This window comes from Fistularia commersonii, chromosome 31 (genome assembly GCF_037954325.1).
Source record: "Fistularia commersonii isolate RoL2024-O1a breed Wild chromosome 31, RoL_Fcom_v1.0, whole genome shotgun sequence".
NCBI classification, from domain to species: Eukaryota; Metazoa; Chordata; class Actinopteri; order Syngnathiformes; family Fistulariidae; genus Fistularia; species Fistularia commersonii.
In genome coordinates, this window is record NC_141314.1 from 8478403 (window position 1) to 8491422 (window position 13020).

At 45.3% G+C, this 13020-nt stretch overlaps 3 protein-coding genes across 3 annotated transcripts; 2 read left to right on the forward strand and 1 right to left on the reverse strand.

The window, feature by feature from the left end:
- Nucleotides 1–98: 98 nt before the first annotated feature.
- On the forward strand, nt 99–7231 carry ddx41 (DEAD (Asp-Glu-Ala-Asp) box polypeptide 41). Its single transcript, XM_086178855.1, has 17 exons — nt 99–281; nt 1146–1241; nt 1738–1888; nt 1978–2052; nt 2169–2229; nt 2312–2448; nt 2540–2612; nt 3194–3347; nt 3512–3648; nt 3746–3908; nt 4060–4191; nt 4294–4365; nt 4456–4552; nt 4723–4872; nt 4956–5027; nt 5112–5222; nt 6129–7231. The coding sequence occupies exons 1-17, from the start codon at nt 255–257 to the stop codon at nt 6263–6265; spliced, it is 1845 nt and encodes a 614-aa protein (XP_086034981.1). The 5' UTR covers nt 99–254; the 3' UTR covers nt 6266–7231.
- dok3 (docking protein 3) lies at nt 6550–11359 on the forward strand. Its single transcript, XM_086178856.1, has 5 exons — nt 6550–6679; nt 8078–8380; nt 8666–8747; nt 9491–9678; nt 10496–11359. The coding sequence occupies exons 1-5, from the start codon at nt 6617–6619 to the stop codon at nt 11216–11218; spliced, it is 1359 nt and encodes a 452-aa protein (XP_086034982.1). The 5' UTR covers nt 6550–6616; the 3' UTR covers nt 11219–11359.
- A 516-nt stretch (nt 11360–11875) lies between these two features.
- On the reverse strand, nt 11876–12580 carry atoh1b (atonal bHLH transcription factor 1b). Its single transcript, XM_086178613.1, has one exon. The coding sequence runs from the start codon at nt 12578–12580 to the stop codon at nt 11876–11878; it is 705 nt and encodes a 234-aa protein (XP_086034739.1).
- Nucleotides 12581–13020: the final 440 nt, after the last annotated feature.

Sequence of the window (13020 nt, forward strand, 5' to 3'; positions counted from 1 at the left end):
GGATCACCGCGCCAGATTGCGTGAAACGCGGCAGAATGCGTGAAACGCTCCCGATTGCGTGACTCCGACGTCGCGCTCAGATGAGGTTTGTCCCTTCCGGCTTTCCGTATAGCCATTTCCTTGTGTGTCGTTCTTTAGTTTTGCACTTATAAACAACGTGTTAATATGAAAACTGTTTGTTGATTCGTGGAGGGATATTTCCTTTAAAATTATTGTTTTATCTATCGGGGCATGACGTTAACCTGTTGAATAAAATGGAGACGGAAGGTTTACTTAAAAAGGTAAGTGAATAGAAATGCTAACCTCTCAGCAATACAAGCTAACGCTAGCGACATAGCATTAGTCAAACCTTTACATTTGAAAACGCATGGACGTTTGTGTCGATCGTGTCTTTATTAATATCTTCAATTCTTGGATCTTTGAATATTTCGCAAGATCTGATGGCAAATTTATGAAGACCTATGCATCTGTAACGTTTAATGTTTTCCGGGGAAAAAGCTCACCCATCCTCTTGTCTCCTCCTTCACTAAATCATCAATTATAATCCTTTGCAATGAAAACATGCATGAAAAATTCACATTAATCCCCCCGAAAAGGTTGAGAAACGGTGAAATTTAGACTATCGTCTTAACTTAATTCGTCAATGTAAACGGTCAACACCTCCCTTTTGCGGCATTTACGTGCTATTTCAAACTGGAACCCGAAATCCATAAAATATCTAAATCACATTTAATGCAATATGATATGCAATGACAGATTATGTGACTCGGGAATGTAACAAAAGGTGTCGCTCAACTTTCAACTGCCTAATCAGAGGGTAACTTCAACTGGTTGTTCAAAGAAAACAAACTTTAATCCTGTAGATTTAAGGATTATTAGTCATTTGTTAATGCAATGCTAGAAGTCTATAATCCCTGTGATTAGTTACTCATCAGTTACATTTTAATTAAATAATCGTTGCCCATGATGAGTGCAAGCTGTCTATATGATTTGATCAAAACAAACACTGGAAAGGAAACAAATGTAAAGTAATGATTTCTTTTTTTTGTTTGTTTTTTGCTTCATACAATGTTCTTACATTTCCTAAACATATCAACATTGACTTTACTGACAACGTGGATAACAAATGTGTTGTGTTTACACAGAGATCATATGGCGAGGATGACGGGTCTGGCTCCGGGGGATCCGAAGATGATGATTATGTCCCATATGTTCCAGTTAAAATAAGAAAGCAACAAATGGTAAGTGTTTGAACGCCTTTTCATCACGCCTTACATGGCAAGTTCTAGAAAGTGGCTTGACAAAAACCAGACTACCCACACAATAACCAGAATAATTCAGAGCCTGATACTCTCCAGGTGAAGAAACCATAATCTTCAGTCAGTACGAGGAGTAGAAACCCCTAATATGCGTTAAAGCAGTAGATTGGCAGCAGCCAAAGACAGGATAGGAAGCTGGCAAAAAAACAAAAAAATCTGCCAGTAATGGTTGTATTATATTCCATAAAAAGAATTCTAGAAATTTCTAGAATATATACCGCTCAGAAAGTGAACAATCCTTCCTCAACATCTTTGATCGTGCATTAAAAGACCTCTTTCAAAAACAACACTCATTTTTCATGGTTTATATTTTCCTTAAAAAAAAAATCTCAACAGCAATCACACCAAGTATGATATTAAGAATTGAAAAAAAAAAAATCACAAACTCATTTAATCGATGTTTATATGTTACCTGAAGCTTCAGAAGATGGTGCGTCTGCGAGGGAAAGCGGTGGACGAGGAGCAGAAGGACAGCGAGGGGGAACAGAGGGACGAGGATGAGGGTCTGGGTCCGCGCTCGAAGCTCAGTCTCCTTGACCAGCATCAGCACCTCAAAGAGAAAGCAGAAGGTATCCAGCTCAAACAAGATCCACATGGGAGAGGAACGGTTAGGTATGACGTTGTTTCGGTTGTAAAAGCCTTGTTTTTTAATCCGCAGCCCGCAAGGAGTCGGCCAAGGAAAAGCAGCTGAAAGAGGAAGAGAAGATCCTGGAAAGTGTAGCAGAAGGCAGAGGTAAAGCAGCCTTGTCCATTTCCAAAGATACGATGAGACCATCAGTAAGATTTACAGATGTTTTTAATCCCACACAACTAACCACACGGGGGGGAAATATTACATTTCTTTTTAAGCTCTGATGTCTGTGAAGGAAATGGCCAAAGGTATTATATATGACGATCCGATCAAGACAAGGTGAGAGCTCTTGTCCGCGATTTCCAAAATAATGGATGTAATTGTTTTTGTGGAGACCTTATAAATCAGATTTTCCTTTTAGCTGGAAGGCTCCACGCTACATCCTCAACATGCCCGAGACCAGAAATGAGCGCGTGAGGAAAAAGTTTCACATCTTAGTAGATGGAGATGGCATCCCTCCGCCGATAAAAAGCTTCAGGGAGATGAAGTTTCCACCAGGTGACACCCGCCGCTTCATCCCACACATACAAAACGCAGAAAAGTCTTGTCTGCGTGAGGTGCTCACTCGTCTGCTCCCTTTTGTTTGCAGCAATTCTAAAGGGTTTGAAGAAGAAGGGCATTGTGCACCCGACACCAATTCAGGTTCAAGGCATCCCCACTGTGTATGTCCATTCTATTGTGCTTTTTCTACAAGAAGTGAAATGTTATCTATAGAAAGTTCCCGATCCGAGTCTTTACCCATTTAAAATACGACACGATCAAGATATTAGCAACCAAAAATGTTCCTTGTCAAATGGGAACCGGCCTTAACTCCAGCTAAAGGATATATCCTTATAATCCAAACATGACACAGTGGATATTTATACTTGATGTCCGCCCATGAATTTGCAGAAAACATTTGCCGTTTCCTTCGATTTTCAATTTTGGTTCCACCGAGTTCCGAAAACCTCTGGATATCCCCACTTCTTGCATCACATTAAACACCTGGATTGGACCTGATCCCAAAGGGAAAGGCCTGAATGCTGTGACAAAGGAAGTAGAAGTTCTCTGTTCTCTGGGAAACTCTATTTCCTTGTTGATAAATGTCTCCTTCCGAGTCCGAGATCACGATAAAAACTGTTCTTTTCAATTGTATTAGAAGAAATTGCTCCTCTAATATGACACCAGGATCTGGACATCACTACAATTTACTTTCGGGTAGATATAAACTGCATGGAAATGAAATTTCCCGTTTCGTCTGCAGTCTGTCAGGTCGAGACATGATTGGCATCGCTTTCACTGGCTCTGGGAAAACGCTGGTGTTCACTCTGCCCATCATCATGTTTTCCCTGGAGCAGGAGAAAAGGCTGCCTTTCTTCAAGAGAGAAGGGCCGTACGGACTCATCATCTGTCCATCAGTAAGACACCCGAGACCACCTTCTCAGATCGACCTCATCAATGAAGTCTGCACATTTCCAGTGCAATTCCGTCCACTTGAAATTTGTTTAATGCTTTTTAATTTTCTCCTGTCCTCGTCACCTCCTGTTTATGTGCGCCTTTTCCAATCTTCCTTCTACTCCAGCGAGAGTTGGCCAGACAGACGCACGGCATCATAGAGTATTATTGCAAGTTGCTCGAGGAGGAAGGAGCTCCGCAGCTGCGATCTGCCCTTTGCATCGGAGGGATGTCCGTCAAAGAACAGATGGAAGTAGTGAAACAGTAAGTGAGGGAGACTCTGTAGATCCCTGAGCTTCACAAAACTGACGCAGAGACTCTTGTGTTGTAGCTTTTGTTTAAAATCATTGTCCCTCTCCAGCGGTGTCCACATGATGGTTGCCACTCCTGGCCGTCTGATGGACCTGCTGCAGAAGAAGATGGTGAGCCTGGATATCTGTCGCTACTTGGCGTTGGATGAAGCCGACAGAATGATAGACATGGGCTTCGAGGAGGACATCAGAACCATTTTCTCTTATTTCAAGGTAAAAGAGGCAATTTGCCAAATTGTTGTGAAAAATTGACGATCCGTCGCTAAAATTGGCAGTTTGTGGTGACACTACGGTCAGCGCTTGTGCTTTGGCTTTGTGCGACTGCTGGACACGTAGTCCTGTAAACATGTCATTTTGTATCCAGGGTCAAAGACAAACCCTGCTTTTCAGCGCCACCATGCCCAAGAAGATCCAGAACTTTGCCAAGAGCGCTCTGGTCAAACCCATCACCATCAATGTGGGCAGAGCAGGTGCCGCCAGCTTGGACGTCATCCAGGTCACATCTTCTCGGATTGAAAATGAATGATTCTGTTGTAAATCCCCGGGATGGTGGAAAGTGTGGAAAATGAACTGAAACGCTTTGTTTGGATGCAAACAGGAAGTGGAATATGTCAAAGAGGAGGCAAAGATGGTCTACCTGCTCGAATGTCTCCAGAAAACAACACCTCCTGTCAGTATCTCCTCATAGCGATGAGAGTTTTCTAACCGTGCATATTTTTGCACACGTATACCACATTTTGATTTTGATTTTGATCCGCAGGTGCTGATATTTGCAGAGAAGAAGGCCGATGTCGATGCCATCCATGAGTATCTGCTGCTGAAAGGCGTGGAGGCTGTGGCCATCCACGGAGGAAAGGGTAAGAAGAGTTTAAAAAGTAGCTTTAAATCCAAACTCAACATCCCTGTGTAGTTTCTCTACACCACTAGATGGCACCCTTCCTGCAAATGTGACTGTTTTTATCGAGGGAAATAGGGATTGTCGATTCCTGATTTTCCCTCTTAATGTCATATATTTGATCATTTCCAGATCAGGAGGAAAGAACGAAAGCGATCGAAGCTTTCAAAGAAGGAAAGAAAGACGTCTTAGTGGCCACAGATGTCGCCTCCAAGGGTCTGGACTTCCCAGCCATCCAGCATGTAGTGAATTATGATATGCCTGAGGAGATAGAAAACTATGGTGAGAGGAAATTACTCGGATTGGCTCTGCTTTGGGTGCCTCTGGTGACTTTTCAGTTCTCCTGACGCGGTGCCTCGTTTCAGTCCACAGAATCGGAAGAACGGGACGGTCAGGCAAGACTGGAATCGCTACGACTTTCATTAATAAAGGCTGCGGTAAGGAACTATGGCCGCATCGTTATCATCCAGAAGTGGGGATTTGAGATAATTTCTAACACAGCTGAACGGTTTCTGTCACAGACGAGTCTGTCCTGATGGATTTGAAGGCCCTTCTTATTGAGGCCAAGCAGAAGGTCCCACCCGTCCTGCAGGTCCTCCAGACAGGAGATGAGACCATGCTGGATATTGGAGGTGAGACCCTCACGATTTCCATTGTGTTCACTCATGAGCCACACTGTGTGTGTGTGTTCAAAAGTCTCATCTTTAAAACATACATAAATGGACAAGCCACTAATATAATTCTGAATATTTCACATTACTTATCGCATTGACTTATTTCCCACCCTAACCAGCCAATGGTATTATTGCACTGATTGCAACACAATTCAAACGCTTTCTGCTGTTGTAATAGCAGACGCAGAGAAGCCGCAGTACCAAGCCAAACCAAGGCATATTTTTTTGTTCAGTACATTTTTCTTATTTAGAATACACAAGCATATATAAGCTATATAGCCACTGCCCAGATGTCTGCCGTCTCGTAAATACAATAGAACACAATGAAGTGCCAAGTAATTACATTCAGCAGTCAGCAGCTCGGCACCAAAAAGATCTAAATGGATAAGGAGCGCTGCAGGCAGCGGGGAGGGGGGGGGGTCAAATTTAATGATAGTGATGTAATTTTGGATCTAGGTCAGTTGAGATATGAAACGCTAACTCAATTTAAGTGTTTGCACGAATCTGTTTTTGAAGCGTTGGAACCTGAACCTCCTACTGTGCGTGTGTACCTACGCCTTCGCAACGAAGTCTGCAATAGACATAAGAAGTTGTTTTTATTTGGAATTAACGCAGGCAGACAGCAGACGACTCTCTTTGCAGAAGATTTTCACAGCGGATTTCTGCTGCGACCACCGAGGACAGATAGAAGATCGAGAAACCATATTTTTGATCAAAGTCACTATAATATTCAAGCTATTTGTTTTTCTCGTAGCAAAGTCCAGTGAGGCTATGGGAGAAATTGTAGATAACAGCCTTGTTTGGAATATGTTAGGGGGCGAAGACTTGTGTCTAACAGGTTTTTTTTTCCTCATGTGGTTGCAGGGGAGAGGGGCTGTACGTTTTGCGGTGGGCTCGGCCATCGTATCACAGACTGTCCTAAACTGGAGGCCATGCAGACTAAGCAGGTCACCAACATTGGCCGCAAGGACTACTTGGCTCACAGCTCAATGGACTTCTGAGAATTTCACACTACTTACTACGAACAAGTTTTTTTTTTTTTTTTTTCCGCTCTGACTGTAAATAAAACAACCTGCTATTTTTTCATATTTTCCTCTATGGTGAAATAGGAGGTGTTTTCTATTCAGAGGAAGTTGCTTAAATAGACTGAATGATGAAAAGGGAAGTTTTAGCCTAGACAACAGCAGTCCTCAGCCTCAGTTTCTTTTCTTTGCCAGCACTGGAGTTTCACATCAGTGTAAACAGTGCAGGCGACCGGGCCTCAATCTTCATCCCGACGATGAAGTATATGGTCAGCTAAAAGCTGATTTTTTAATTTGGACGGGCGGTGGAGCAATTTGAGAGACGAAGCGATGAACATGGACGTCATCTTCAGGGAAGGAATGATGTACCTTCAGGTGGTCAAGTTCAGAAAAGTAAGTTTTGCGGATCTATTCTTTTGCCGTGAGGTCCGATGTACCAGCTTAGTTTTTGATCGAAACAGTAAGGCACGCTTAAAACCGAGTGGCTGTCTTGAGTCGGATGTAAAAATGAATTATTTTCAAGTTCATACATAGACTGTTTAAAGCTACGACGAAGCAGAATCGCGAGCCTCGGTGGAAGTCCCTTCTCTTTTGACAGCAGCACAGGGTGAATTCCTGTTAAATGACTCAGTCTGCAGAGGGAGGGGGAAAAAATATCATCATGAACATTAGATAAACTGAACCTCTTTTCTAAGTCACGTCTCCAACAGGAGAACATGGGTTATTCATGAGGCTGTTGTGAAATGTATTAGTTCCTGCTGCTGCGAAGATGGAGCTCTTCGGAATCGCCCTCTGTAAATACATTAGAATTTCCCGGGATGATGAACATGCTCAGTTTTCGGACACATTTGTTACTCACAGACACGTCCTGTCTCGGCTGATTCATAAGGATGCCGATGTACCGCGTTTTAGATGGAGTGCTTCTTAATAAACATTTGTATAAAATTGGTGTAAACATGTCATTGGAGAATGTTGATTCACAAAAGTACGTCCTAAATGTAAGGAACAAGAATAACTACAACCTTCAACACGGGCTGAAAGTGAACCCCTGCTGCTAAATGGAAGAAAGGAGTAGCTTTTCAGAAGATGCGTTTTACAAAATGATCATGGCAGCAGTGTTGCACAAAAGCCTGTGTTACATTTATATGAAGTAATACTGCAAAATAATCCTGCAAACAAAACCTGATCTGCAAAGAATTAAACTAAAGTAACTTGAGAAGCAACTGAAATGAACAAGTCACGATGAGTGTGCGTGGCTTCAGGTAATGTGCATTGCATACAAATACTGTTATTTAACCAGAAAGTTACCATGACTTAATGTGATTAGTTCACCCTTAAAAGATCACTTTAATTCCCAATTGCAGCTGTAGTGATGTTGGGCGATAGCAGGGTTCCTCCAGCAGAGTTTTCTAGAAAATCAACTGTTATTGCGCCATGTGTCGTTACTGTGAGACAAAAGCCTCTTGGTTAGAATGGGTTGGGCACCCCATTTGTTCGTTTAGGATTGTTCTTGTTTCCTAGGGCTTCGCGACTTCTCATTAATTACATGAATAATGATGTAAAAATAGAATTACTATTCTGTCAATGAGTTAATTTCAGATGCGCAATTGTCACTGGGTGCAGACCAAGTGCATCAATTATCCACTATTTGGAAAATGAATGGGATATAGACCGTAGTTTCCAGTATTATACAACCAAATCGGTCTTTGTGAGCGTCACAAGAGTTGATTCGCTCAAGAACCTGTCAGGAAAAGTAATCCAGCTCAACGTGTCACCCCCCCCCCCGAACAGAGGACGTGGCGGAAAATGTGGACGATGCTCTTTAAGCCCAGTTTCAGGGGAGTCGGCCGGCTGGAGATCTGCACTTTACCTGACAGTAATGCGACTGCTGCTGACCAGAGGGACGCCTGTCTGAAAGCACCGGACAGAAAAGTGGTGCGTCTAAGTGACTGCATTAGTGTCACGTCTGCACCTGAGGACTCCAGCCCTCCAGGGTGCACGGCCTTTCGCGTGAAAACCACACAGTGCACCTACACCTTGGCCTCAACGTCGAGCCAGGATTGGCTAAATGCCCTCACCCTCCTCGCTTTCCAGGTACAAAGCTCTCCACTTTGCCAGTTTATATTACCCCTCTCGTATTTATATTTTTACAAGGATTACGTTTTGGGAAAGGTAGGGATGAGCCGTCCCCACAGTCAGACGCTGATAGCCCCATGAGGAAGTTAATACTGTATCTGCATCTTGTCACTTCACTTCTCCAATTCTTTTGCTTGCACAAGCCATGTTCTGTCTTGCATTTAAACTTTCTGAAGTCATAAAGCGGTGATAAGAGGGGGGTGTGCTCGTCGCTTAATGTTTGCCGTGCCACTTTGTCCACAGAAGGATCCTGGAGAAGGGGATTTCGAAGGAGGAAATCACTTGATCATGAAGGAAAATGACCTTTACTCGTCTTGGAATCACCGTAGGACATATCATGTTGCAGATTTCAGATCTATCACCGCTGCTTATATTATTGAAATATTAGATGCCTTCTGCAAAAAGAAAAAAAAAAAAAGACGAGAAATGGGACCCACATATGATTTTAAATGTGCAAAAGAGCACTTCCTGTCTGAGGGTCGTTACTAATATAAAAAAAAAAAAAAGATTTGACCGGTCGGGATGGTTCGATTTTCCCAATAGTGTTGTTTCCCGTGCCTTTCTTTGGAAAAACACACACCGTCATGGCCGATAAAAGATATCCAGCAAACTATTAAATGAAACCCGCGTTGAGAGAAACTTTTAACGAGGCTGTGAGAAAAATATTGGCGAATACATTACTTGAGTGTGGGGAAAAAAAACCCAGTGGTTTAGGTTTGAACGTCCTTGCATTATAAATTCATGATATCAGCAGAAAAAAAAACCAGCATTTTTTTGCAGGAAGTGGCTACTGCAACTAATTTATTCAAAGATGAATGCCACAGTCTGTTAGCATCAGCAAGCTGGGACTTATAGAAATTTCCTTCTTTTTCTACTTTCTAATGGTTTACACTTCCTCTAAAAATCCCGGCAGCCCGATCAGGAGATTAACACAATGCACGCAATTTGAAGTCGGCCTCTTGAGAATATCTCGAGTGCATTTATTTCTCTCACTGATTTGCTCAGACATGCTGGAGACACCGTGTGTATTTGGTGCAGCCGGGAAATGTGATGTTTTCTCGTGTTCAGATAAAACGCTTCCTCCGAACCACTACCAAGTGACCGTCCAGAGCACGGAGGCGTCGAGGAGGTGCACGTTGACGGGGGACTACGTGATCTCCATCGGCGACGAAGCCCTGCAGCTGCTGGATGTGCAGACCCATCACATCATCTACCAGTGGCCGTACAGGCTCCTGCGCAAATTCGGACAAGTTGAGGTAAAGTCCTGATTTCCATATTAATTTAAACCGAATCACCATATTCATGAGAAATCAGGCTGGAGTTTGTCCAACATATCTTTAAATGAGTAGTTTAAAAAAAAAAAAAAAAAAAAAAAAACACCAATCACACACTTTCTCTCCAAGTCAGATGAGATGACACCATTTCCACCCGCACTTTTAAATTGGTCTCCGACTTAAGAATTCATTCATTCATTCGTTATCTATGCCGTTTATCCTGCAGAGAGAAGGGGGAAGGGGAAGGGGGGAATAATCCAAGCTGCAATTGGATAAGAGTTCACCCTGGACCGGTCGCCAATAAAGACATATAGCTATTCACTCTTTTTCGAACATCTGGTCAGTTTAGGGTTTCCGCTGAACCTCCACCTGTTTTTTGGACAGTGGGAGGAACCCGTAGAGCCTGGAGGAAACCCATGCAATCTCCAAACAGACCCCCCACCCCCGAGATCCCTCCACCCGGGTACCTTCCTGTTGTGAGGCGGAGGCGCCACCGTGCCGCCTCAACTTAAACATAGCGTTAAAAAATAGAGAGCGGGGCAGTGTGCAACTTTATATTGGGGTCATGAGTCTTCAGTAGAGTTATTTAAGGAGTCACGACCCGAATGTTGCGGAAACAACAGGCTATCTGCCGCAGTCAACTCGGGATCGGTGTTAAAATGTTTACCGCTGTTTGATTTATCGGCGCCGTACGCACAAGAGAATGGCGTTGTTCGTCTCCTCTCCCTCACGCCGAGAAAACGAACGACTGCATTTTCCCGCACGCCTTTAAGACACGTATTAATGTATGTGATTACAGGGGGGATTCAGCATCGAGGCAGGCCGCCGCTGCGAGTCGGGGGAAGGGGTGTTCATCTTCCTGTCAAGCAACGGTCCCCTGATCTTCCTGAACATATCCGGCCTCTGCTCCGAGGAGAAGAATCCCCCCGTCCGGCCGCAGTTTTCCCACCGAAGGTCGTTATCGGACCGGGTTTGCTTGAACACGGACGTGGCACGAGAGGCCGACGATGATGAGAGCGAACGGACTCATTCCCTGGGGGCGTTAAATCTGGATTGCGCTGAGAGTGACAACATATATTACAATGTGACAAGAACCTCGGCGCCCCCGAATAAAGACTGTCAGCCGATGTCCAATAAAGAAGAGTGCATCTATTCAGAGGTGGAGAGAGTCACGCTGAAGCGGTATCCCTCTGCTGCGCCTGCGCCTCCCCCTTGCATCCCGCCCAGATCTTTCGCCCAGCCCGTCCCAAAACCTCGATATCAGTTCCAGCCCTCCGTCAATCATGAAATACAGGCCGAGTACAACGAGCGGCCAACGGATGACATGAAGGAGACGGAGGAGGGCACCGGTTCCTTCTCCTCTCTTTCATCCCCGGAGCCCTCCGACAATTTTAAGCAAAGGCTGGCAGAAATCATCTCTAAGGATCTGGCAAAGCTCCAGCAGCCCCTCCTGCCCGGAGCCGGCGGCCCCACCACTCCTCCGTTGCATTTCAGAGAGGCCGACTGGAAGGAGCAATATTAACCGACGCGAAGAGTCCCGTACCATGATAAGCTTTCTCCGGATTCATTTCTTTTCACCTTCTTTCTGTGTCCCACAGAGCGGGACATCGGTGACGTTATGTGCAATGCATAAGAGATACATTTTATGCTGTAATTTAAAAAAAAAAAATGTTTTAGTTTCTGAGCTTATGCTTCTGGTATGTAGGATTATGAAGTTGGCATCACACAGCGTGAGTGGGGGGGCTGTTGGACCGGGTTGTAGATGAAGCTGCGCCACTGAGCATGACCCCCTTTATTCCTTTCAAACGCCCCTTCGCTTGAATAAAGATGCATTTCTTGCATATAATTCCGCCGCTGCACAATGTAAACAGTGGGTGTTGGAAAATCTTGCATTAACTGAATTAATTAAAAGAAAATGCACACAAGTGAGCTACAGTGATTCTCATTATCTTTATTGTAACAAAACCAATCCCTATTAAAAAATATCCCCATAAATACCAATATATATATATATATATATATTTATCATTTAGACACATGTCTAAGTCATGTAAAGTGCAAAAAGGGGGCCTCACAGAGCGGCCTTTGTACATTCAACATCTTTAAGAGTTATTTCAGCTGGTCGTTTGCTTTTGATTTCTAAAGCTGTGGTGTTTTTGATCCTGATACTTCCGAGTCTTCAGTGTTTTCCGCCCTGAATCTCCTCCAGGTCGCTGTGATGAGAGGACTCTCCATCACTGCTGTGGCCCCCGGCTGCTTTGTTTAAGGCCCCCAGAATAATGAGGTGACTGACGGGGGCGGCGGGATCCTGCAACCCCGCGGTTCCCGGGTTCGGGTCGTGCGTGACGGCCCCTGGGTGCAGGCTGTGGATCAGATTCCTGCGGGAGCCCTTGTCCGCGGGGCCCGGGTGCGGGAGGCCCCCGCGGTCTTGATGGACCACGCCGGCCAGGAGCTCAGACAACTCCGTGATGTAAATCTGTGCCATCTGCAGGGTGTCGTACTTGGAGAGCTTCTTCTCGTTCTCCAGCGAGGGGATGACGCTCCTCAGCTCGTCGAACGCCTTGTTCAGGCCGTGCATCCTCCTCCGCTCCCGGGCGTTGGCCGCGACCCGCCGGTGCCTCTGCGGCCCGCAGCGGTTCGTCCGGCCCGCCGCCGCCGCAGCTGCAGCAGCGGCAGCGGCATCCGTGTCCGACGCAGCGGCGGAAACCGGAGGGCAGCAGGGGCCTCCGCCCGCGGTGGAGTGGACACCCGCGTCCGTGGATCCGTGCGCGTCTCTCCGCGTCAAGGAGATCCAGCTCCTGGAGGTGAGGTGAGGGACACCGTGCTGCTGCAGCAGGTGCAGGTCATCCGGGTACTCGGGCCAAAGTTGCGCTTTCGCGGTCATCCTGGAGCTGGGAGGTCACGCCGGTGATGTCTGGAGTGGGCTGCAGCGCGCCGTGCACATATTTATACAACTTCCCCTCCACTCGTCTGGTGTCACTCCCATCCCTGACACAGCCCTGACAGCCCTGAGGAGACAGCAGCCAATCGCACCTCCTAGATCCCCCCACCCTCCTCTACCCCTGCAAAGAAATTTGACAAAAGCTTAACTTTTGACGCCGGTTGTGCATGTAACACAATCACGACCTTCATGTGATCTTCTCACAGAAAGCTGCCCAAAAGTATGAATCATTCAGAGGTATCGTAACGTTTAAGTGAAACATCAGGAGAAAATCCATTTCTGTCGGAATAAAGTTTCCGGGCAGAATCGAGCAACACGCGCGCTCCTGGCTCATGCAGGTGACACACAAGAAGGCAGGAGATAAATCCATCCTGCGATCCAAG

What these genes read in the sequence shown, in the direction of transcription:
- dok3 (XM_086178856.1), top strand. Translation starts at nt 6,617, where the DNA reads ATGAACATGGACGTCATCTTCAGGGAAGGAATGATGTACCTTCAGGTG. An exon ending in TCACCCTCCTCGCTTTCCAG is followed by an intron (nt 8,381 to 8,665) that starts GTACAAAGCTCT and finishes CTTTGTCCACAG; the next exon opens with AAGGATCCTGGAGAAGGGGA. An exon ending in GCAAATTCGGACAAGTTGAG is followed by an intron (nt 9,679 to 10,495) that starts GTAAAGTCCTGA and finishes ATGTGATTACAG; the next exon opens with GGGGGATTCAGCATCGAGGC.
- ddx41 (XM_086178855.1), top strand. Translation starts at nt 255, where the DNA reads ATGGAGACGGAAGGTTTACTTAAAAAG. An exon ending in CAGATGGAAGTAGTGAAACA is followed by an intron (nt 3,649 to 3,745) that starts GTAAGTGAGGGA and finishes GTCCCTCTCCAG; the next exon opens with CGGTGTCCACATGATGGTTG. An exon ending in CCAGCTTGGACGTCATCCAG is followed by an intron (nt 4,192 to 4,293) that starts GTCACATCTTCT and finishes GGATGCAAACAG; the next exon opens with GAAGTGGAATATGTCAAAGA.
- atoh1b (XM_086178613.1), bottom strand. Translation starts at nt 12,580, where the DNA reads ATGACCGCGAAAGCGCAACTTTGGCCCGAGTACCCGGATGACCTGCAC.